Source organism: Lissotriton vulgaris, chromosome 12 (genome assembly GCF_964263255.1).
Source record: "Lissotriton vulgaris chromosome 12, aLisVul1.2, whole genome shotgun sequence".
Classification (NCBI taxonomy): Eukaryota; Metazoa; Chordata; class Amphibia; order Caudata; family Salamandridae; genus Lissotriton; species Lissotriton vulgaris.
In genome coordinates, this window is record NC_141700.1 from 120999418 (window position 1) to 121026283 (window position 26866).

A 26866-nucleotide genomic window follows, 5' to 3' on the forward strand; every position below is an offset into this window, starting at 1 on the left:
ACAACTTGGACAAACGTGTGAAAAATGTTTACATTTAACTATTACATTGTTACAAAAATGTTACAAACACGTTGAAGCAGCAACAATATCCTACTTGAAGGCAGCATTATCTTAAATAAAATCTGTAAATATAGCCAGTTTCTGTGTTCCTGTTCGGTCCAGTGATGTGTTAAGTGCATTTCATATTTGCATACCTGCCTCTCGGTCCCCCCGGGGGACTGATGCATATATTAAGCTTCTCAGACTTTGCCTTTTGTACATCTCTGTGCTCAAGGTCCAGAAAGGAGCCCCTGACCCTGAAAGAATGAGGCTGCTGCAGACCCTGGCCTTCTGTGTCCTGCTGTGGACATCCTGTGAGTATGCAAGATCTGAAGTATGTTTGCCTGTTTTTGGGCAACTGTACATGTAATTATGCTTAGGTTCACCTTACCTAGTCATAAAGTGTTGTTTTTCTTCTCTCTCTCTCTTTCAGATGTATTGTCTCAGAAGCCTCTGATATCACACACAGTTGAGGTCAGCCTTGGACAAAGGGCCACGATTGGCTGTGATATTGGGGTGGATGATGGCAATGGTGTATTATTCTGCAGACAGACCCCAGGAGAAGCCCCACAGCTCATTCTGAGGCACTATCACTCCTGGAGCGACCCTAGATATGGACCCGGGGTGTCATCTGACCACTTCACTGCCACAGTGAACAGCGCGGGAACAGATTACCAGCTCATTATAAAAGATGCCAAGATCACAGACGCGGCGCAGTACTACTGTTCAAAGTGGTACACTAGTGTGAGTGGATAACACAGTGACACAGAGCCTGACAAAAACCTACGAGCGCAATTCAACAACAAAATACTCAAGACAGTAAATCAGTTTCAATGAAAGCCAAAGAAAGTGTGCAAACGTTGTTACTGTTTGTTCAACAAAATCAGCCTGTATCATTTCGTATTTCGTTGCACACTGTCTATGCAGGGTCCGACAACAGAGGTGAGAAAGATCAAGAAGCATTGGAAATGCAATAGGTCTCGCATTAGGAAAGTTTGAGCGATTGGTATTGTAAATGACACTTTTTTTATTTATGTGTTGGTTTTGAAAATAGCAAAATTAATAGCTTTGTCAGTTACAATGTCAATAGTTTTAACTTTCGCAAATGTGACACCTATAGCATTTGTAATGCAATGTGTGTTGTATTTACATGACTTAGATGTATTGACATTACAAATAACAATGGCTTTTAATTTTGTAAATAATTAATACTTAAATAGAATGTATTGTAATTTATAATGGCAATAGCTTAAACGTTTGTAAATAACTTTTGTGAAGATTATGTTCAGTGTATTTTATTGTGACAAAAATCCAAGAACATTGCATTTGCACCTAAACACACACAGAGCCACACACACACACACACACACACACAAATAGATGTGGTGGTGGTGGATCTGGGGGATATGGTGGTGGTGGATGTGGTGGTGGATGTGGTGGGGTGGTGATGGTGGATGTGGTGGTGATGGTGGTGGATGTGGGGGTGGATGTGGTGGTGGATGTGGTGGTGGTGGCGGATGTGGTGGCGGATGTGGTGGTGGATGTGGTGGTGGTGGATGTGGTGGTGGTGGATGTAGTGAAAGGGGTGGTGGATGTGGTGGTGGATGTGGTGGTGGAAGTGATGGTGGTGGGTGGGGTGGATGTGGTGGTGGTGGATGCGGTGGTGGATGAGGTGGTGGATGTGGTGGTGGATGTGGTGGTGGTGGATGCGGTGGTGGTGGAAGTGGTGGTGGATTTGTTGGATGTGGTGGTGGATGTGGTGGATTTGGTGGTGGTGATGGTGGATGTGGTGGTGGATGTGGTGGTGGATGCGGTGGTGATGGTGGATGCGGTGGTGGTGGTGGATGCGGTGGTGGTGGTGAATGGGGTGGTTGATGTGGTGGTGGATGTGGTGGTGGTGGATGCGGTGGATGTGGTGGTGGTGGATGCGGTGGTGGATGTGGTGGTGGTGGATGCGGTGGTGGTGGAAGTGGTGGTGGATTTGTTGGATGTGGTGGTGGATGTGGTGGATTTGGTGGTGGTGATGGTGGATGTGGTGGTGGATGTGGTGGTGGATGCGGTGGTGATGGTGGATGCGGTGGTGGTGGTGGATGCGGTGGTGGTGGTGGATGGGGTGGTTGATGTGGTGGTGGATGTGGTGGTGGTGGATGCGGTGGATGTGGTGATAGTGGATGCGGTGGTGATGGTGGATGCGGTGGTGGTGGTGGATGCGGTGGTGGTGGTGGATGGGGTGGTGGTGGTGGTGGATGGGGTGGTGGATGTAGTGGTGGTGGGTGTGGTGGATGTGGTGGTGGTGGGTGTGGTGGATGGGGTGGTGGATGTGGCGGTGGATGTGGCGGTGGATGTGGCGGTGGATGTGGCGGTGGATGTGGATGTGGATGTGGTGGTGGATGTGATGGTGGATGTGATGGTGGATGTGGTGGTGGATGTGGTGGTGGATGTGGTGGTGGATGTGGTGGTGGATGTGTAGGTGGATGTGGAGGTGATGGTGGATGTGGTGGTGGTGGATGTGGTGGTGTTGGTGGTGGTGGATGCGGTGGATGTGGTGGTGGTGGATGTGGTGGTGGAAGTGGTGGAAGTGGTGGTGGAAGTGGTGGTGGATGTGGTGGTGGATGTGGATGTGGATGTGGATATAGCGCATACTTATGGCATGACTAGAAAAAAAAGCAAGCTGGTTCTGAGACGCTGCGGGCTCTTAACGACTGAGATGAAATCAGCAGCATTCCTGGATTTCTTAAAGTTTGTCGGAGGGGAGGGGGGCCGTGGGCTTTGCAGCACGGAGCGCACAGCGAAGAGAGTTGTGGTGTTTCTCCTCCTTGGAACATTTGTGCTCAAAAAGCATATTTTCCTGGAGACACATTGATGCGATGCTTACAGCTTGTAAGCTAAATCGACACAAAGGTAATAAACACCCACTTGCAGCATAAGACAGACCAAAAACCATATAGCTTTTCTTTCAACTTAGATGCATATTCGGCTCTGCAACTGAGAGCCAACATAGCAATTTTAGAAACAACGGATAATGGTCTAAGACAGCTGTCAAACTGTCCTTATAATTCTTCAAATTCCCACATACAAATGGACAGACAGGACACGTGCGTCAATGACGACACCGCAAAGGTAGCAGGATAAAGAAACGTAATGTGTAAACACTTCAGCAAATGACAAACGTGAATCACGAGATATCAAGTACATGCATCTACTCCCAATAATTAACGCACATGCCGTAGTGACAGCATCCCAGTTAAAAGCATTTTACATGACCCTGTCCCAGAAGAGGGTAACTGTACTGCAGAGTAGTATCCAATGGACAGCAAATGACTGGATGTGATTATGTGCATGCCCGCTTTTCCAAAGGGTGTACTGGCAAATGTCAACAAGTCAGACTATTCTGAGCAATAATTTAGCAAACCAGCAGTCGGATCACATTAGCAGAGTCACTCTTCAATGAACCTGCATTGGCACAATGTAAGGCCATTCATCTCAATGGTGCAGCGCTGGCACTTATAACCAATAACGTCAGTCTTTAATACACCAATTTGATCACCTTTTAACAATCGTCCTTTAAAGAACAGATACATAGGCATGGCAATTATGTCTTTAATGGACCAGTACGGCCATTTCTCAAAAATAACATCTATAAGAGTACAGTAATGGCACGTAAAAGATCTACATCTACTTGGCTAGTGAGTACACACATTTCCGGCGCTGTAGGTCATGAGAATCGGTATTCGTGGCTTAAAAATATGTTTGTCATAGCAATCCAGGAAAATGTAGTTCAAATCGAGGTCTCTGGCGCTGTAACCACATGGAAAAAATGCTGCTGCATGTACGGAATATTAGGAATGTGTGATATGCGCATGCTAGTGAGAGACTGCTACATAACATGGTAATTCCGTTTTAAGCACAGTCAGAACATGAAAGAAATACTCACAAAAAGGTTGGTACCACCGCTTTAACATACGTACGCTTTACATGCACCAAATACAACAACAAACAAGCTACAATAAAACAAGACGGAGGGCATTGCTGTGGGGAGGGGGGAGGAGAAATGCGACACGGCGGGCAGGGGAGGGGGCGGAGTGGGGAGAGCGGCGATGAGGGTGTGAAGCAGCAGGGGCCTTTGAAGTGAAGCTAAGCTTCAATTCAAAGGTGTGGGTGGAGTGCGGCTGAGGGAACAGATGGCGATTTGATGATGTGCACGCGCATTTTAGGTCAATGCGCTTGCGCATTGACCTAAAAGCGCACTGGCACAGCACCAAATCGCCAGTTAGTTAAAGTCTGTTTAAAGCCCTATAGTCTCGCTCCGCTCAATGCGCATGCGCATTGATAGGTCACGAGACCTAAAAATGTATAAGGAGAACCGATCATGATCATGTGCAAGCCATCAAAATATCTGAAATATCAATCGTGCAATAAAAGTTCTGTATAATATGATAAAGACATCAGAAAGGTTTTAATTTGCTATATTAAATTATAGTCGCATTGAGCGCCATTGGTTAGAAATCATAGGTTAAAGATGAGTTTAGAAACCTTCATGAAACCACCCACCCCAGGCCCTCACAGATGCCAGGAGTGAAGCTAGAGACGTCAGCTGTTCCCCCTCTATTTGGCCTAAATTGTTACTGTAGGTGGGGCTACATTATAGTCGTTTTAAGCACATACAAGAGAGGGTTTAATCAGCATATGTCCTGAGCTGAGCTGTCTGCAGGAGCTCCCAAGTGTGATTATCAGGAAATGGAGGCAGCAGGAGGGGCAAATGAACTGCCGAAGATCACACAGGAAAGCTGGGGTTGAATTTCCATGTCACATTTACAGACTGGGCATTTCAATCACTGGATGGATAGCTCCTCCCTTTCTCAGTTTAACACTAAAAGACAGCGCTATATATTTAATTTCTGAGGTGCTAAATCAGTGCACCGTCTTAAATAGATGCAGTCATCACCAAGGCACAAGTTATAAAAAATTGGTGGGAGACTAATCAGCATAGACAATGAGTGCCATGGGGAGTGATAGGGCAGTAATTGATGTCAGGGAAAGTGATGCCAATAGGCCTCACTTAAAAGGGAAAGGGCTATTTTCACTTCTCTCCTGGCCTATCCGACCGATGTGATAACGGAAGGCTTGATCAAGGCGAAGCTTGCATCTCATTGGCAAATCTCAACCCTTTGAACTGGTGAAGGCAGGCTGGGATCGTGGGATGTGCACAACGCTTTACTTGTGATAGAATGAGTGCCGGTGCCCCAAGCTCTGACGAGAAGACTGTGGCCGGCGCGATTACATGTCAGTGCGCCGAGTACCAGAGCTGTGGAGCCTTCGATCCACCTCAGGCCTGATGGAGCGCTTACAGACCTCTATGTGTATGGGTGCATCATAATCATGGTTTAAACGAACCTGCATGTTTCATTACTTTAATGTATTGTGTTTATTAAATGCTTTATTCTACACGTTAAATAAGAAATGTAATGTGCACTTTTAAATAGAATTTGCATGTATAATAGAAGACACCATCAATGCTATATGCACAAGGGTGCAGGATGATATTATATTCGTATAAATGTAATCGTGTGTGTTAAAGTTGCCTGCAGTCTAGGCCCAGAGCTGCAGGTTGTTGATAGTTTCGTTTCCTCAGTTGCTAAAGAAATAATTAAATGTATCTTTATGTGTTCCAGAACAGTGTACTCTCACCCCACTGCAGGTATCGGAATTCCACCTGGTTATTTTAGTTTAAGGAGATACCCGGAATGTCTTTGAAGAGTATGAGAACGGGAAGGGAGGATATCTTCTGTGCCTGGCCTATCTGAACCTCAAGGCCACTGGAAGACAAGAAGATTTAAAGAACAAATGGAAAGTTACTGAAACCCTATGCGAGTTAAATAATTCATCATGTGATACCTTTGGAGGGGGTTGAAGTGTGTTTTTAAAATGATATGGCTGAGATACCCGCCACCCCCTCTCAACACAATCCCCAAAGGAGGGAAACCGGAAACAGTTCTTGAAGTTTTTGGAAGAGGGAGGGAGTAACCCTCCCGGCCGTATTTATTAAAACAAAATTAAAACATTAAATCAACATTTCTATATTATGTACAATTTCATTACCACATTGCGATGTTTGGCTAACCTTAACAGATTCTCTAATACAGAGGTTCTCCTAGCCGAACTAACATCCTACACACATTTACTTGAAATTATGAAATTGTACATCCTAACGTTTAAGGGCCAACGGCAAGGTCGTAACCGGTGTCAAGATCCCTAACCAAAAATACCCCCCCCACTTGTGAGGGGCGACAGCACTGAGGCGTACCTCAAGTGCAACTACCAATTTCCCTTTGACTTGACGGGGGCACCAATAAAACTCGACGCTACTTAAAGGTCGTTCGAGGACTCGTGTGAGGTATCTAGAAGGTAGCGTAGACCCCCCCCCAAAAACCCCGCACAACTTACCACATCTGCCGTCGCAGACGTCACTGGCCCCGGGAAATTCCCCAGGAGGGGGCTGTAACCCCTCCTACACAGGAAGGGGCCTTGACCGCCTTTCCTTTTCTTCCGGCGACCCATCCTTAGAAGGGACCGCCTCCCCGTTGAGGGGCCAATGGCCACCTCTCCCGAGCGCTCCCATCCGTGTTGGGTGACGCCCACTCATAGGGATCTTCCAATTAGTGCTCACCGATCATGACCTTACCGCCACAGGCCGGATAGTTGACCGGCTATCCGGACCCCCCACAAAGCTCCTACCTAAAGGTCATGTTTTAACGTTTTTAACCATGCTAAAAAGTCTCCTATGAGTAACTCATTCCCCACCCGAGACAAATGCACACCATCCCCCAAATACATACTGTCATCATTAATACAGCCATGCGAAATAGAATGCAATGTCCTGGAACGGAACAACCTACTCACTTTGTTATTAAGCTTTCTAACAGAATGATTCAAAGCAGGAATAGAAATAGCCCCTCGCCATACCTTTCGTGGGATCATATGGGACCACGCAATTATGCACCCCGGAACTCTCCTCGCCAACCAACTTACAGTGGAAAGCATTGCCTCCAGGAGAAGTCGTCTACCGGTGGTGACTAAATCATTGCCCCCTAGATGTACTATGACTATAGACGGCGGTGACCTCGTCCGCCCTAACAAACCCTCGAAAAATGTTTGAAACTGGTCAATACAGAGACCGCCCCTTCCGTAGAAGGACACCCTGTACCCGTATTCCCCAGCTACGTGAATCATGTCACCTGCTTTGAATACGTCCGCGGCACGCCTCACGTATGAGTGGCCCACGACCCACACCTCCTTTGTCACAGCCGGTGATGTCTGACCGCTGGCCCGGTGTTGGGTCGACTGCATAGTCCGCCCCGCCTCGTAGGCTTGCGCAACTGAAAATCAAACAAAAACAAGAGGCGTGAGTACATCATTACAGCTTCACAACATGTGCAACCGCACATACCTCTTATAACAATTGGAGGACCAACGCCCCACACGTTTTACTTGTTCAACATTAAGACCCCTAGCTGTAGCTTCTGTAGCAGCCCCTATCCGAAAGGAATGGGTCCCAAACTCGCCCGGGTTCCAGCCCGCAGCGGCAATTGACATCGCAAGCACCCGCTGAAACTGAAATTTCGTCAGTGGGGTGGCGTCCGCGTGTCTCAACAAGGTCCCCCCCCATGATGCCACCCTTCGTGCTAGGCAATCATCTAAACACTTTACCGGACACATGGAGGACCCGGGAATCCTGCGTATGATTATGCAGTCACCCATCCCACCCTGATCGGTCTTGGACCTGACAAAGGAGACAGTCATTGTCTCTCCTCTGATCTGAACGTGTTCCTGGCACAAACCCCCTGTCACATCCTGTTTGTTCCTTGCCACTAGTTCACTTACCCGCATCGCCCCATGAAATGCCAGCGTAAAAGCGGCTCGGAACAACACTGTCTCAAACTGAGATGAACATGTGGAAGGGAGTGTGGCCAACAACTGGGCCAACCTATCCAAGCCTATCGGGCGCCTCTCATCTACTCTGCGACCCTCAAGGCGTTGCCACCCACGCAGCGCTTTCTGTACCACGAAGGACGCTGTCGGGTCCTGGATACCATGAGCCCTGGCAACAAAGGAAATGGCAGCACGATGCCTCTGGGCCGTAGCCACTGATTTCCCAGCCCTACGTAAGGACATCAGAAAATTCACTACCCATTCCTCGTGGCCCCAAAGCCCCTCTCTATCGGTCCCCAAAAAGGCTAAATAGGACCGAAACGCCCCTTCATATGCCTTCCTCGTCCTTGGTGCTAGACTCTCTCCCACGAGGTGACGAAGTTCGGGGCACCGAGAGACCAGAGAGCTTCGGGAAAGGGTGCCGGCTCTGGGTCCGCTGTGGGAAGGAAACCCGAGAAAGCCTGCATATGAAAACGAGACAGTGCATCAGCCGCCTGATTCATTACCCCCGGGACATGTTTTGCTCTGAATAGCACATTCAGTTGCATACACAGTAACACAATTTCTTTGAGCAGTCTTAAAATCAGTTTACATCGTGCAGCCTGGCTATTGATGCACTCGACCACGGTCATATTGTCAGACCAAAATATCACAGAGTGATCTTTGAACCCTTCTGGCCAGGTTCTCAGGGCCACCAAAATGGGGAAAAGTTCAAGGAAAGCAATATTACTTGTCAGACCATTGTCATGCCACCATGTCGGCCACCTTTGTGCCGACCATTTTGTGCCGAAGATGGCACCAAAACCTATGCTACCTGCTGAATCTGTCCATAGCCCCAGCTCTTCCGAGGACACGGCTGGTTTGTTCCAGACGACTCGACCATTAAAGTCCACCAGGAATGCTAGCCAAATGCGCATGTCCTGGCGGACCTCAGCCGATAGCCTCGTGTGATGATGGCCCTCCTTTAAGCCGACCATAGCTTGGGCAATTGAACGGGAGAAGGGGCGGGCCATTGGTATAACCCTCAGGGCAAAATTTAACTGTCCCACCAACTGCTGTAATTGATGCAGCGTAACTTTAGATCCATTTATACACACTCGCAGGGCTGCCCTGAACTTCAACACTTTGTCAGCTGGCAAACGAAAACAACCCTCACTGGAGTCTAACTCGATCCCCAGAAACTCGAGGCAAGTCGCAGGACCCACCGTCTTACCTGGTGCCAATGGCACACCAAACTGCTTCATTAACATACAAAATTCGGCCAAGGCCCGGCCACATTCAAGATCCCCGGCTGCCCCAAGGAACAGAAAATCATCAAGGTAATGCATTACATGTTGGAAACCCGTCTTCTTTGTGAAGACCCATTGTAGAAAACTACTGAATTTCTCGAAATAGGCACAAGATATAGAGCACCCCATCGGCATACACCTATCCATGTAATAATAAACCTGAAACATGAAACCCAGGAGACGCTGGTCGTCTGGGTGTACCGGGAGCAATCGGAACGCTGATTCGATATCTGACTTCGCCATCAGCGCCCCGGGCCCCAGGCGATTCAAAATGGCTACGGCCTCATCGAAGGATGCGTACCGCACCGAACATACTTCCGGATCTATTGCATCGTTTACAGAAAAACCACGTGGAGCTGATAAATTGTGAATCAATCGGAACTCACCCGGGTCCTTCTTGGGGACCACCCCTAAAGGAGAACAAACAAAATCCTGCACCGGGGGTACACTAAACGGGCCGGCGACCCGACCTCGAGTAACCTCTTTCCGGATCTTATCTTGTACCACGGTCGTATGCTGCAGGACCGACAGTTGATTTTTACACTTCTCCACACCCTGAAAGTCCCCTACCGGGATGCGGAAACCATACGAAAATCCGTTCCGCAGCACCCCAGCAGAAGCACGATCCGGGTATTCACTGAGCCAGGGAATCATCGCCAAGGTATCAATAGGGGTAGGTAAAGGCGCCCCTCGGACTATGTTAGACCTGTTTGGCGCCTCCTCTCCCCCCGTTATCACCGGTTTTGGCTCTGCACGTGGACTCAGGATGGGGCGACCCGCACCCACTACATTCATGTTTAAATTTACACGATCCCTGGGGCCTAGTACATTTACCTCTGTTGAAATTAAAGCATAACCCCTTTTTTCCTGTATTGCCGGAAGGCCTCGAGTAATCGTCGGTACCCGTACCTGAACGAAAGGGCGTCCCCCCATATTGGCGGGAGGATTCGCCAACATTACTTCCTACCAATGGCATTTTCAACATTCCTGTCTCCTTCATTTTATCCCATGTCAGAGAATCGTAACAATCCCAGGTTAAGCTTTTATTATGCTCTTTCGCCTTTCTAAAAAGATTATCGTAGCAAAACCAATGGTTACCCTGGTATGATGTCGAGTACCCCATGATTCGCGACTGATAGATCGGCAACTCGGCAAGCAACTCGGGCCTACGTTCCCCCAAGATCGACGTAAAGATTCCCCATGCATTGCCCCAATTGCCAATATTTTCATTCACTTTAAAGGCGGCCATTTTTGTGCGCCAAACACTCGGATGCATGAGGTCTTTCTGGCCCTTAACATGCTCCACCTCATAATGATCAACAAGCAACGAGAAGATGTTCACATATTCCCCCGCCCAAATCTTCTCTTTAATTGCCAAAGGCACATGTTGACCCAACCTTTCTCTACGAGAGGGTGCTGACTCATCCCTCGCAATCGGCAATGGCCGCTTACCTGCACCGGACGCTGCCTCTGCGGTCGTAATCGTCCCTTGTGGCTTGTCAATTACTGCAGCCGGCGCGGACACCTTGGCTGCCTCCCGTTTCTCACGCAGTTGCTTCATCAGCGCCTGCGCATCGACAGCCGTGGCGCCCTCACTACCTTCGCCCAACCATGCTGCAAGTTGTGCTGCCAGCTCGGGCGGCATATCCTCATTGGACACCGGGGTGACCACCACGGGAATCGGATTCCCCTCCACGGGTACTGGGGTTGGCGCTTCAAGCGGGGTACAAGGAACCGGGACGTCTCCCCCAGCTGGCCCCCTTCTTGGCCTCTTGGCTCTCCCTCCTGGGGCTGCTCCAGCCGAAGGACGTTCCGGCCCCCCTTCCCCCTCTCTCTCCGCCACCCGCTTCTTCAGCTCGGTCATCTCCTTCATGAGGACCCGAAGCATCTGTTCAGTCGTCATTCTCTTTCCGCCTTTCTTGGGCATTTCTCCGACAGAGTATCTGCAAGACAAAAAGAAGGATTACAACGCTCAAAATTGGCTCTTCGTTCCGTCTCGAGCTCACGTGCAGCGAGGAGGTGCAGCTTCAGAGCACAGGAACAAGAGGATGCCTTCCGGTCTTGCGTCCCCTTTTATCCGTCTTCAGGGCGGGCGTAAACCCGCCCCTGCCTGCCCCGAGGGCGTGGCCAGCCGCGTCAGTGTCTAGGCCAGCCCACTCTAGGGCGGGAAAAAGCGCGCCCCGGCTACGCCGCTTCGGGCATACCAGCCGAGACACGCCTCCCGCCCAAGATGGCTTCCCGGGGGGATCGTGGTACTCTGCCATACGTGCGGGGGGACCGAGTGGTCGCCCCTTTCCATGCGCAGGGACAGAGAATCAGACTTCTAGATTTTCGGAGGAGAAGGAGCATCTTAAGAACAAGCTCCATAGCCTTAAGCTATCTTGACCCATTTTAACGTGAGTGCTTCTAAGGACGTCTACATGTGATGACACCTTTGGGAAAAAGATAGGGTACTGAGCTAGGATCCCTGATGAGATGAGTGTAGGGAAAGAGAATTCATGCTTTTCTTCCTAATGAGTAAGGAACTTGACTCAGCCTCCATCCTATGTTGTATATTGATTCTCGAATTTATCACCTTATGTCTTCTGTAACCAATGAATTATATGCGTAGATTCGGCTCTGTATTGATTTTTATATACCTATATTCATTGATTCTCAGATACGTATATATACAATTGTTTTTGGCATTATAATAAAATCCATAACTGGAATTCGGAGTCTGTGGTCCTTTAACCTGAGTAAATTGTAAGTATAATTCTGTAGTGTTTATTCCCCTCACCATTTTTAGTAGGCAAATAAAAGATCATCAGCGCTAAATTCGGAAGGAAAAGCAAGGGCAAAATTTAGCAAGAGGCCTCTTTAGTCCACTGCCAAACCCCTCTGTCCCTTTATCTCGCTGCTGTAGGTCCATACTTTTTCTCTTGGTGACGTTTTTCCCTCTTTCTCTTCCTTCTTACCTGAACAGAGGAAAAAGTGAAGTGCATTTTTCAGATGCAGGCAGACTTCAAGAAAGTGCTCGCACTTTTCCTCATTTAATTTTATGGGCGAAGGGAGCAAATTACCTGTTTGTGGAGATGCTGTTAAGTGCTCTGAAAGTGTTTGGAAATAGGCTTAATGCTGTTTGAAAAATCACAAGTATAATAGCCCTTTCTCCAGCCTTTCAGCCCATTCCACTGCAGTCATAGGATCAGCCTGTCTAAAAGCCCACCTCTAGGCGATAGTGCTGGGCAGAAGCCATGAGAAGGCTCAGCTGCTTTTGAGTTTGAGAAATTAAAAGGACTTCTTGGACAGAGTCAGGGATCAACGTCGATCCAGGCTTGATCCTTCTGTGGCTTGTCCACCTTGATGGAGAAGACTGAAGAGCATGTGAACCTTATAAGCGCATTGACTTTCTATATGGTAGCAGCGGATCAGTGCTAAATTTGAGCCACTGGTTTCTGGTGCTTAGCATCGGCACTTAATCGTCAGTATCGGCGTTTACAGCATGAACTCGACCCAAAGGTGCGCTTTTCATGGGCACCAGTTAAGGACACATTCATTTTTCATTTTTTGTAGGTCCGGGGAGATTACGTGATTTGCCCAGAATCTCAGGATGTTGAGCCTACGTCGAAACTCGACCCAGGTTCCCCAGCTCCAAAGTCGGCAGTTCTTGCCCTTATGCCACATCCTCTTCCCACTTGTATAGTTTTGGTTAGTTCTGTTATAGGCAGTACTAATATGAGTAATGGCATGGTGGAAGCTGCCTCCTGACAAGAGCCCTGGCACTTATTATTTCACAAATTAACCATTGCAGTGGATAAGCCAACCTTGCATCTCGAAACAATGCATACGCTCAGAATAACCATGCAATATAATGTACCTGATGACACAATTTGTAGGAGCAAGGATGCTGCACAGGTTGCACTATTGCTACACTCCTAGATGCACACAGAGTGTGCAAAAAGCAACACTCAATATAGACTTATAAGAATCTGTGCACACCTCCACAGAAAGTCCATAGGTAAAGTACCACAGACACAATTTGGTAGCGGACATAGAGGTGCTATAGCTCGGCATATATTTTTTGTATGCGCCGCAAATTGCGGCAGATCTCTGCCTGCTGTGCCGATTGTAGCTGCTGCCTCACCATCTGCATACAATTCAATAAACACACTAAAAAAAGGTAAAGTACCACATATATATAGGTATGCAGATTAAAGAGCCATATTTAATAAATGATTTGAATGCAAAAATGCAATCGATACATGTCCACGGTTTAACAAATTATAATCAAAACAACACAGAAAGACTTGAGTTAAAGGCAGGCGGAAATTCATAGTTGAATTAATCAGAAGCTGGAATTTATGAAGATGTACAGTAGAGTACAACTCATACAGTTGTACCAAAAGCCAACACGTGTTTCGTCAAAGGCAACTTTTTCAAGGCTTAGTTAATTTCTCTTTAAAGAATGGGGTCAGACCTCTAGTAACATAATCCTGACCGCAGCACAGAGTCTTTGGTGTAAGATGAAACACTGCATAAGAACTTCCCATATGAATATCTATTTGGTTTACACTTTGATGACCACATACATATTTGGGAAGCCCACTCATGATTGGAAATTTGATCCGCGAGGAAGATACTTTTATGTATTAAAAAAACTCTTCTCGTCATGAATGTCTTATCCTTTTTTAGAAGAATTTAACCCGACCGGAGTCCCACCAGACTCCTAATGAACACCACCATACTGCTGATGAAGGCCACAGAGGGATGCAGATGATCTGAAAATAGGGTCAAAGTAGTGAAGGTTGCCATGAAATATAAATATTGGCACTTTTAATAAGTCCTTTATCTTATCTAACAATTGTTTGCAATATGGAAGGTGTGGTTTCATGTTTTCCATAATTTATAATTTATTAGTAATCTCAAAATCACTATGTTCCAAGAAATACTGGTAGCTCTTTGTTACAAAACATAACTTAACTAAAAGTGTTAATGATATCAAATGACTGTTTTTCAATTGGATCAAATACATCAATTTTTCTTCGAATCAGATGGTTTGGGGCATAATTTGTGGGTGATTTACAGTGTACTGTTCTCAGATCATTTTGGTACTAGGCAAGGGCATCAGCATATGGTAATTATTTCTGATGTATCAGATTGATACAGGGTCTGAAAATAAACAGAAATGTGAGTGACTATACTTTGATTCCTTCATCAGAGCCCTGGAGCTCCTGCGTTTCAGAGTTCACATTCACTGAGCTTCAGGGTAGTCAACCTAGCCTAGCCGACGGAAAGCCCCAAGCAAACTTAGCCTTTCTCTCTGAACAGAAGGCTGGTACAAGTGTAACTATTGATTGCAGTCCAACCTGGAGTGGCAGACGAACAACAACAGCAATGCACTGGTTACAGGCAGCCATCGTAAATCTCTAAAACCCCACCCAGAGGGAAGGAGGACCAGCCATGCCAAAGTGGTTGCAGGAGGCCACCATAGCACAAGCTCCATTTAGCTTAAGCAGGAGCACCAGCGGGAACCAACGAAACAAGTATTTGGAGAACCTGGGAGTAAGAGTCTCAGTTCAAGGGAGTAGAAGGATTGTTATATTTAGTAATGCATTATGTAGAGTTGAGTCTGGAACGTACTTATTGCATGCAGGCGGGCATACACTTTATCCTACAGGAATGCTCTGGTTACAGGCAGCCCCAAGTAAATCTTTATGCAGTCTACCTAGGAGATTAGCACCAACACAGTGGGACTATATATAGCACCCCAGTGTCATCCAGGAGCAACAGAGCAACAATCTAGAAGAAGGCACCAGTTATAGGAAGCCAGGTTAAATACCCTCTGGAGTACGTCCTGGACTGAGAGGGGATGAATCCTGATGAATGGACTGGTTTTAGACAGCGCGGGTACATACTCTGTACTGAGTACATACAGGAGGGATAGACGAGCAGCCCACAAAAATGCTCTGCTTTCAGGAAGTCGGGAATCTTGGGTGGAACTAAGAGAACCAAAATGTGAAGCACACCGGTCAATAGACTCTGTTGGAGGTTATGTACAGTATTGATATTGAAGCCGGGTCTGGTGACTTCGTGGACTAATGCGTCCACTGTAGGGGCCTGTGTTTACCCGCAAGGTCACAGGTTCAAATACCAGTGGGTCCACTCAGCCTTTTATCTTTCTGAAGTAGACAACATGATCACTATTGAGTTGGGTAATAATAAACATCTGCCATTCTGCGCCAAGATACTCCTCTGGGGGAATGTGCACTTTACAAATACACATGTTATAGTCACTGAAAAAAACAAAGACTAAATGTCAGTCAAAATTTACCATTTTGAAACTCTAAAAAACACTGATATTCCTTAGTAATGGTAAACAGAAATAACTATTATTCACGCCCTCACCATGCACAGTGTTGTCATCAATGATGTCATTTCATATGTTGTCATTGATGCTATGAATGATGTCATTGAACATTTCATGAGTAACGTAATATAAGCAGTGCCTGATGGGGGCATGTGTTATGGTTACTTGAATAAGCTATAACTGGTGAATATCAGTGTTTTTAGAGTTTAAAATGTTCGATTTTAACTGGCATTTTTACCTAACTATAACGTCACTTTGACCTTTGTAAAGTAAAGTAAGATATTACTACCAGACTTAACTATACCATCACTTTAACCTTTTTTTCAGTGAATTTCTGACTTTTTCATTAACAAAAGTTTCGTTTCGTTTCAAAAACTTTATTGCAGTTTTTATAACCATAAAAGTACAATATAAAGAGATATCATTTTAAGTAAGGCAGACCTACTGCCTTTGCCAAGGGACAGAACACTAAAATACATAAGGCTGGCCTATTGGCTTCAACAAGGGGTCAGCACATCAACAAATATAAACCAATTGTCACAATGATGTATCAATAATTATATATACACATACGTAGGAATGCACAACAATTCTTGTCACTCAAATCATTAAAAACAGGAATTTGTATTCAAATCCATTAACATGAGTTTGAATCTTTCTTTAATGCTCTTCAGGCCACAAAATGCAGTCAAATAACCAACCACAAGGGGCCCCACAGTCCACCTGAAGAGCACATAGCTCAAGCTCGGAGTGCTGTAAAAACAAAAGGTTAAGCTATCCTGGGGTCATGCATTCAATGACACAGGAGACTTAGAGTGTTTTTTAAAGTTTTCTGGGGGGGCTGCTGTTCTCCTTGCAGCACCCAACAACACTTCTATACATTGTTGATGGTGCCCCTGCCCTACCTTGGTACCTAACAACACATAAACTATATAACAATAAAGCCCATGCGTGGCATTATGCGGTCATGAGAATCCCGCCATGGCCCCCAACACTTATGGATGTAGTGGGTGCCATGGCACACACTTTTAAATAAAAAAATGTGAAAAGACACAATGTGGTGGGTACCCCGAATGCGACCGGGCGACCAACTTTCAAATAAAAATTTAAAATGTTAAAAAAGATACAGAGTGTGCTCCCAGAGCTGCCATTTAAAAACAAATATGTTGCAGCACTATGAAGCAGTGAGGCCACTCATTTCTTTTGGACATGCGGCATGTGGCACAGCATGGGGAAACAACCTTTACAACCCAGTGATTACAAAACACTACCTTTACAACGCAGCATCCTTTATATTGCATGCCATTACAACGCAGCCATTGCAATGCATGTCACTACAACGCATGCCATTATAATGCTTACCATTACAACACATAGTTTTTACCCCTACACTATGCAACACTTATCCTACTGTTGCACTCTCTGGAGTGGGAATAGTAATTTTAACTCCGACACCATACAACACTTACCCTACTGTTGCACTCTCTGGAGTGTGATCAGTAATTTTTACCCCTACACTATGCAACGCTTACCCTACTGTTACCCTAAAAAATGATGCGATGTAATGGTATGTGCTGTAATGATATGTGTTGTGATGGCATGTGTTGTAAAAACATGCATTGTAATGGGTGTTGCTATGTAAAAACTGCATTGTAAAGGCATGTGTTGTAAATGTTTGCGTTGTAACGTCATCATTTCCATAGCATGTGGCAATAATAAAATAGACACCAGTTACGAATAACCTAAACCACCACGGTTGGGCCATGTCTGCTTTGCCTGCCCTGTTTGTCCCTGAATCGGTCAGGAAGATTTGCAACAGCACTTTGTATTAGCAGAGCGAAGATTATTTGAAAAAGGATGGGATAAAATTGTCAGGTAGAGGGCGGTTATAAAAAAAGTTTAGCACACTCATTTAAAAGGCACAGAATGTGGGAAAGGGATAGCAGCCTCCTTTAGAGTTTAGCAGAGTGAAAGCTCTTCTCCAATTGGTGGAGCACCCACCCTTATGCTTCCAACCCCCATTTATAGTAAGGATATCAATGAGCTACTTAAGGCGAATCGCTGTAGGCTCCACTGTCAGAAACCCTTAATCGGATAGTCCCACTGCCAACGTCCACCAGCTCACCTTATAAAACTTATGCCAGGACCAACGCCACTGATGTTTCCTACTTGAATCTGCCATGGCCCATGGTAGTAGAACTGCAGAGATAAAACGAGCAATTGACCTAACACATAGAGAAAAAAAACACAATCTGCCTGGCAGGGCCGGTGTTTAGAAAAATATTGAAGAACAAATAGCATGTGGACAAAATATTGTGTCAAGAATAATGAGGACAAAAATATCATGTTTAAGTTTTTATAGGTAAGCAAAGTTATACTAAGCTTAACTTCACCAATATGTAACTTTATGAAATATACATATCTTCAAGGTATATAGATTTGTAATTTGTAAATGTATACTTACCTATTTGCACTTACCTTCAAGATAATCTGGTCCTCTATATTTTTGACACGATATATAATGCCCACATGATATTTTGTAAGACAACCGGCACGGCCATTAATTTGTATAAATAGTTTTTCAGGAAAAAAGCCTGATTCAGAAATACAAAAATAAATGCCAAGGGGACCCAAAATCATGGTCTCTGTCCCCAGTATATCCACTTCACCAGCAATGGTTACAGGAAAGTAAATACATCCACATACCATCAAAACTATCTGGTACAGCATCAGTATAGGGTACACACATATTTAGAAGTTTAAGAAGCAGGTTATATCGACCCAGAGTAGCCAAGGTCATATGTGAAAATTACACAGAATGAGCTGGGAGGGAAAGCATGTCTGCCAAAAATCAGATCAGGTAAATTAAAAATAAATCTCTACTGTCCCTAGAATTCTTGTGTCATAAGCTCATGTTGAGTGTTCCACAAAGTTGAAACCGAGGTTTCTATAACACAAATATATTATCAATTCTCCTCATAATTGTGTATTATTGGGCAATTTATACACCGAGAGACTCATCTGGCACTAACCATGTAGCCTTCATGATATTTAAATTTGTATTAGAAGTCTTGAAACATAAAAATCTGTTCTGTGTTCTCTTGTTTGATTAATATAAAGGAAATAGTTGAGGGGAACCAATTGGGCTTGACATATGACAAAAATAGTAGAAATTCGTATAGGTGGGTATTTACAGTGCTTTAATCAGGGCAGTGCTGGAAGATAAGCAGTATTTTGGACACAGGTCACTAGCTATTAGTATTTGAATGCATTGACATCTGCTTGAATATATTTTGGAACAAATGTTGTTCTCCAATATGCTAGTTTATAGTTTTGACACAAGCCTTTTTTCTTTCCGGTGACTAGAATGCCTCACTATGGGGAAGACAGTTCTCCCAACACCTGCATCTTTATTTCTTTCTCTGCTCCTCATCACTGAACATGAAATCCCTAGGTGGCAGACACATGCACAGTCAAAATGAAGTGTAACTAACAGGTGCCAATAGTCAGTTATTGAAGGAAGTCTGCTTTAATATTTGCATACCTCGCCGTATGTCCCCAATGCCCTTTGGTACTCATAGCATAAAAATGCAGCTCACCAGGCTTTGAATTTTGCAGTTAAGACCAGACCTCAAAAAGTCAACAGCACAACTGGAGAGATGGGCCTGCTGCAGATCCTGGCATCATGTGCCCTTTTGTGGATTGCATGTATGTATGACAAGGACTGATGGATATTTGATTTTTGATAGCATTGATGAAGTGAAATTGATCAATTCTGCACTGGTATTTCAATCAATGTTCTGATTTTCATGTTCACTTTTCAGATGCTCAGGCTCAGAAACCTGTGATATCTCCTGCTGTCCAGGTCAGTCTTGGACAAAGCGCCAACATAGGCTGTGAGGTTGAAGCAGACGATGGCATTGGCCTGCTATACCTAAGACAGATCCCCGGAGAAGCTCCAACCCTCATTCTCTACCACCATAAGAGCTACTCCGTCCCTGTGTATGGACCCGGCGTATCCTCCTCCCATTATACCGCCTCGATAAACAGCGCTGGAACGCAGTATCAGCTCATTATAAAGGATGCTGAGATCAGAGACACGGCTCAGTACCACTGTTATGAATGGTACTCAAGCATCGCTTTATTCCACTATGATAAAGAGCGTGTCAAAATCCACACAATGAACTAGCCTTTGTTGGGGGGTTACTGAGGGACTGTTGGATTGATGTAGTAATATCATTTTTCAGTATCGGGGTTATCCAAAGTGATGTTCTTGAAATTAGTGCAAATGTATTAGAGTAACATTTTATGGTTTAAATGGGCATAGACTATTGTATAGATAAGTAGGGTTATACCATTTATGGCTTGGTAATACCGCTTTTCCCTGTATACAAACATATTGTTAAATGCACAGAAACCCACTTTATGCACATTTACCTGATTTTTCAGCCCTCTTGACCTATGGTAGCTCCCATGCTCAATCAACTCAGTCAATATATAGGGATCCGGAAACAGATGAGAACCTACAACTCTACAAGCTGGTCTATATATTTTGGGTGTCAAGTTTAATCCTTGCTTTCAAAATAAGGCATTGCAACCCCATGGTACGTTTTCTTTCTGACGAGTGTTACGCTTTTGGCGGCTATCTTTGATAGAAGCGCTGATGCTTTCTTCCACTTCTTTATGTCATAGCCAACTATGGGCACTCAACTATGGCACTCCCCACATGGGGCATGGACATTAATTATGTCTAGATGTGACCTCATGATAGCTTAGGAAAGATCAATAGATACAGTCCCACAATTGTTAATTTTTAAGTAAATGTTTCTGGTATCTTAATTTTTTCTCAGTGACTAAGCAAACTGAATTCAGGCAGTTTATCACTTCACATCAGTACTATAGGATTTTATGTATTTCAATAACAACACAATGATGGGTAGAATGCTTGAATTCATCTCAGCCACTGGCAATCGCTCGGGCTGCATTTGAGTCCATAATTTTTCTCCCACAATGCCACTCTAGACAAAGGCGTGTCTTACGCAAATCAGTACTGACCATGCTCCTCACGGGAAAAGCTGCCGCAAACTGGCAAGAAAGGCAACGTCCAGAAAGGACTAGAAGCAACCCACACCAAGGGTGGCCAAAAGAACAATGTGAAGGAATTCAACCTTGAACAACTTACAGTGGTTAGGCTAACTGCAATCTTTCCTCCCAGTACCTTTTTGAATTTGAAGTAATGTCCTAAGTTGCAAAGGTAAGCTTAGATGTGGCTACCGTGCCCTCTGTGCCAAGGAACAAAGCTACACCCGATGGGCGTGCCCATTCAGCGCAAAACTGTTTTGGGGTTGCTTGTGTTCCAGTGTAGGAAGGACCTGACCCAGCAGTTTGGGCTGGACTGTTTCGATTGGAGCAGACTCAAGACTAATTTGCATGTGGATGTGTCCAAACTGAGCATGCTTGTTTGGAATGCTAGGCTGAGCGATTTCCAGTGGTGAGACCTATTGCAAGCATTCTTCCCATCACCTCTGTGTGTTTCATGTAATGTCCTAACTATGTTCCAGCAATCTCTTACGGTAGCCATTGACAAAATTGCTCCTCTGAAAACCTTTAAACAATTCCCTGTGGCCAAGCAGGAAAAATGGTACACCGAGGCTCTCCGGAAAGAGAAGCAAGAATGTAGGAGGATAGAGAAGAGATGGAGAAAATCACACTCAGAGGATAACAAGAAGGCACATCGTGCAGCTCAAACAAACTACTACAAACATATCAAAGCTGCCCGCAAAAACAACATTGCCCAACAGCTCACGGAAGCCGGCAATTCTGCTAAGGAACTCTATAGGATCCTTGAAACATTTGTCAAGCCTACTGCTTGCGTAAGTCCAGATGACTTCTCACAAAGTCTATGCGAAGAAGTTTCTTTATACTATAATAAAATAGAGTCCATTTATGACAAAATCTTAGCATCTCAAATAGGCAATGATACTCTGACTGTTCTCCCCTCCACCAACAACACTAACCTCACGGTGACCACATTCCCTCCTATCAATAATGAAGAGCTATTTACACTAATGACCCATGTAAAATCCGGGTCTCCGGACGACCTCATCCCTGTTAAAACCTTAACCTCCCTCAGTACCTTGCTAGGTCCACACATCCAAGATGTAATTAATCAGTCTCTGAAGAAGGGACATGTTCCAACTGAATGGAAAAGAGCGGTGGTGAACCCCATCCGCAAGAACGCGGCTCTCCCCTGGACGGAGCTTTCCAACCTGGTACTGTGATACTTCCCTCCCTGTTCTCCTGGCCACCCTACCCCCCTCCTATGTGGCCCTGCGAGCCGACCGACCGGCAGGCAAGGCTGGCGGTGGGGTCGCCCTAATCGCTCGGTCAGAGTTGAACTTCCAATCTCTTCCCTTTCCCCCCATTCCCCCTGCTGACTTCCTGGCAGTCCGCTCTCTTTCATTTTCCCCCCCCATCACTTGCCTTTTAATGTACCGCCCTCCTCAGCCCTCGCCCTCATTCCTGCCGGCATTCCAAGACCTGTTGGCCAACTTGGTGGTCAACTACGCCTCGGTCTTGGTGCTAGGGGACTTTAATTACTGGCCCTCAGACCCCCACGAGTGCTCAGCCTCAAAAGAATTCACAGATTGCCTTTCGTCCCTCAATTTCGTGTCACACATATCCGTCCCCACTCATTCCCATGGGCACACACTGGACCAGGTCTGGTCCCTCAACCTCCCTTTGGCCTCGGCTACTGTCTCGCCGTGCCCATGGTCCGACCATGCCCTCATCTCCTTCTCCATTCTCCGTAACCTGATGCCTAAAACTCCGCACGCCAAAAACACCTGGGCACGGAACTGGAATAGACTCGATTATCCCTCCTTGACCTCCCTGCTCCGCAACTCCACCCCTACTCTTGCTGGCTTACCATCTGCCTCTCAAGCCAAGGCCATCAACACCTGGCTGGCTGAGGGCTGCGACTCAGTGGCGCCCCTACGCCGCATTTCCATCCGCCGACCAAAGGACTCCATAGATGGTTCAATGACCACCTAAAAGATCTCAAACTGAGCGCCCGACGGGCGGAGAGGCAATGGAGGAAAAATTACAGTCCCTTATCAAAAACCCACTTTTTATCAGCACTGGCCGAATACAAAACAGCAATCCTGGCTGCAAAAACCACCTACTTTTCGTTAAAAATAACTTCTGCAGAAAACAAACCCAGGGAAATCTTCGGCATAGTGAATGACCTGGCATTCTCAGACCGAACCTCGCCCCATATCCCTCCCTCCCAGCCTCTCTGCGACCAGCTTAACACCTATTTCTTAGACAAAATAGCAACCATCAAGACCAACATCCCACCACCCTCGTCTGCCTTCGTCGATCCCTCCCCCCCTTCCGTTCTTTACCCTCTTACCTCCATCCCCCCCCCTCACTCAGGACTCTTTTCTGGAGATACTCCCTAAAGTGAAGTCGGGGTCTCCCGCGGACGTCTGCCCGGCACGAGTCCTGCAGCAAATTTACTCCAGCTGCCCTGACCCCCCCATTGCCTTCCTCAACAGCTCCCTGGCACAGGGCGTAGTGCCCTCTGCGCTAAAGGCAGCTACCATAGTGCCCATCCTGAAAAAACCTGGCGCTGACTCTTCCATCTCGGCCAACTATCGCCCCATCTCCCTGCTACCCTTTCTGGGCAAGGTGATGGAACGCCACGTTACCGCGACACTTAGCGCCCATGTTGAGGCAAATGGGGGACTGGCATCCCGCCAAGCCGGGTTCCGTCCCAGGCATTCTACCGAATCAGTCGTGGTCTCAGTCTTAGACAAACTCAGAAAGGGCATGGATGAGAACAAACACCAGGCACTGGTCCTCCTTGATCTCTCCGCCGCCTTTGACACGGTGGACCATACCATCTTACTTACCCGTGTCAAGGCGGCCGGCATCGGGGGATCAGCTTTGATCTGGCTCTCCTCCTTTCTGAGGGACCGCACTCAGGCGGTCCGGCTAGGCGACTTCACGGCCACTCCTCTCCCTGTCACCTGTGGCGTTCCCCAGGGATCCTCTCTCTCCCCCTTACTTTTCAATCTTTATATCTTTCCTCTTATCTTCGCACTCCAGCAGCTGGAGGTCACCATCTATAATTACGCGGATGACCTCCAGCTCATCTTTGATCTGTCCCCTTCTCCTCTCTCTGTCTCTAACTTCCAGTCAACTATGACATTCATCAGGGACTGGATGAACCACAACCACCTCAAGCTGAACCCGGATAAAACCGAGCTGGTTCTCACTGGTGGTTCATCCAGCCCCTGGAACTCTCTCTTCTGGCCCCCCTCTCTTGGTCCCGCACCGACCCCCTCCACCACGGTCAAAACACTCGGTGTCAAAATAAACAACCAGCTCACTCTCCATTCACAAATTAGTTCCGTGGTATCCTCTTGCTTCCTCACTCTCCGCACTATCCGCACTGTCTCCCGTTTCTTTTCCCCCCAGGCACTTAAGATCATCATGGCCGCACTAGTGATATCGCGACTGGACTACGCAAACGCTCTCTACCATGGCATCCCCGCGTACAGTTTGCGTAGACTCCAGACTATCCAGAACCAGGCAGCCCGGCTGGTGTACGGCCTCCCTCGTTATCACCATTCCACCCCTCTTCTCAGGGAGCTTCACTGGCTCCCTGTAAAAGAACGTTCCCTCTTTAAGATAGGCTGCATGGTCTTCCAGGCCCGCCAGGGCACTGCCCCCGCTTTCATCTCTTCATTAATCAATTCCTATGTACCTGCAAGAGAACTTCGGTCTTCCTCCAAGTCCCTCCTTCAGATCCCTCGCTTCACTCGTAAAAAGTGGGGCGGGGCCAATTTCTCCACCCTGGCTCCAACTTTCTGGAACTCACTCCCTGACCACCTCCGCTCTACCACTCAGTATCTCCCCTTTCGTAGAGATCTGAAAACGTTCCTCTTCAGCCAGGCCTTCCCCACTTAAACTCTCTCAATATCCCCTTTATCTTTTTCTGGTCCTTCTCCCTCAGTTGCTGATCCCCCTAGCGCCAAGAAACCGCAAGGTTACGCTGCGCTCTAGAAATAATTTAAATTAGAAATTAGAACCTCCGGCCCATCTCCCTCCTACCGTACTTCAGCAAGCTGGCCGAGAAACATGTCAACTCACACCTGTCCAGCTACATCGAGGCAGCGGGCGGCCTAGACCACTCACAATCTGGTTTTAGGCCCAACCATAGCACCGAATCAGCCCTCTTGTCAGTGACAGATAACATCAGAATGTCACTTGACAGGGGGAGCTCAGTGATTCTGGTGCTATTGGATTTGTCCGCTGCCTTCGACACGGTGTCGCACAAAATTCTTCTCGACCGCTTGGAAGGAGTGGGAGTAAAAGGGACCGCCCTTGCGTGGCTTGAAAGCTTTCTTGCAGATAGACAACAGGGTGTCAAATTAGGCTCCCACAAATCTATCTGTAGGCAGCTCACTAAGGGTGTGCCACAAGGCTCATGCCTGAGCCCCACGTTATTCAACGTATATGTGGCCCCCTTAGCGGAGATTATAAGATCTTACGGGTTCTCCCCAATCTCCTACGCTGACGACACTCAGCTGTTATTTCCCTTCCAAATTATCACACCTGCAGTCATGCAATCCTTTCAAAATGGCATGAGAGCTGTGGCAGGTTAGATGGTCCAGAACTTCCTCCAATGCAACGTGACTAAAACCGAAGTCATGTTGTTTGGAGGGGCCACCCTGCTCTGGTCTCCGGATTGGTGGCCACTTGAGCTAGGACCTGTTCCTGCGCCCAAACAGACCATAAAAAATCTGGGAGTACGCCTGGACCAAACACTGATCTTAAAAGACCATGTCAGTCAAGTCACGGGAACATGTTTCCGAATAATTGGTCTCCTACGGCGCATTTTCCCCTTCCTGCCAGACATCCACAGGAAAACGCTGGTACAGGCACTAGTACTCGGGCGGGTAGACTATTGCAATGGTCTACTCATTTCCGCCAATCAAGAACAACTATGCAGACTGCAGGTGGTGCAGAACACTGCAGCAAGACTCATCTTGAATGCCCCCCCCATACCCCGTCACGTCCTCTCCTTTCCCACCTTCACTGGCTTCCAGTGCAACAACGGGTCAATTTCAAACTTTGCTGCATAATGCATAAATGCATTCATGGGTCCGGTCCCAAATACCTAAAAGACATTTTTGTCCCCTACTCTCCTGGACGCACTTTGCGCTCCAGCAACACCATGTTGTTGCATGTACCTAAAGTCACCAGAGCGAGACAGGGTGTCCGAGCACCCTCTCTCAAAGGTCCCCTGCTATGGAACTCCCTCCCACCACAACTGAGACACATCTCTAATTTATTTTCTTTTAGGAAAAAATTAAAAACATACCTATTCACCCAAGACTAATTCACCTTGCTCCTATACTGCCATTCCCCTCAATAAGTAATTCGACTCACGCAGAAGCTACGCGCAGAGATACCCCTTCGGGGCTGATTCAGGCGCGCTATAAGCATATAAATAAATAAATAAGTCGAAAGGATATGTCTGCACATGGGTCCTGTGCTCAATGTGCCACTGGAACCAAGCTACGAATAACCGACAAGCCCTCCAATCAAGCTGAAACCGGTAATGGGTGGCTTTTGTTCGAGTTCAGGGAGGACATGACCTAGCAGTTCAACTGGACTGTTCCTATTGGAACAGGTCAAGACTACTTTGCATATGGCAAAGTTGAAAAAGAGTTGGCATGGTGGGCAAAGGAACAATGGATTGGAATGCTACCCAGAGCGATTGCCAGTGATTGCAAGCATTCCTCCCATCATGTTTGTGTGTTTGATTTGATCTAATTTGCCACAATTGTACAATATTTTTTCATATTCCACAGATGACCTTGAACCAGCTGATTACAAGCACTTAAAAGTATGTCTCGTATTTATGAAGTTACTTTTATTAGGGATGAAACAGCTGCAGAAATGCATTGTCTTAGCACCACATCTGTATTCCTTAGACGTATGCCACTCGCTGCCCCATTCAAGTTTCTAATGTAGTTGAATATGGGGACACCTAATAGTGATTTATCAGAAATTAGTGTCCTTTTGATCGTAGTGCTAGGAGAATTTCATTAGCAGGATCCCTTCCAGTGCAGGGTCCATTTCTTTGGAACTCTCTTCCCTTGCAATTCAAACATTAAACAACTCACTCTTATTAAGGATGCTGAAAACACACTTATGCAGGATGTCCTAATGGTCAACCGACCTC

At 46.4% G+C, this 26866-nt stretch overlaps 1 protein-coding gene across 13 annotated transcripts in view; it reads left to right on the plus strand.

Moving 5' to 3' along the window:
* Positions 1–26866, plus strand: part of SIRPB2 (signal regulatory protein beta 2) — a 620501-nt gene that overhangs the window by 533990 nt on the left and 59645 nt on the right. For 2 of the 13 annotated variants that reach the window (XM_086947481.1, XM_086947490.1), the window contains exons 1-2: positions 276–353; positions 473–792. The exons of 10 other annotated variants lie outside the window; for them this stretch is intronic. In XM_086947481.1, the coding sequence (XP_086803607.1) occupies positions 305–353; positions 473–792 (369 nt within the window). In that variant the 5' untranslated portion in view covers positions 276–304. Of the gene's footprint in view, positions 1–275; positions 354–472; positions 793–19228; positions 19315–19430; positions 19745–26866 lie in introns of those variants that run through there. One more of the 13 variants, XM_086947491.1, reaches the window with a different exon arrangement.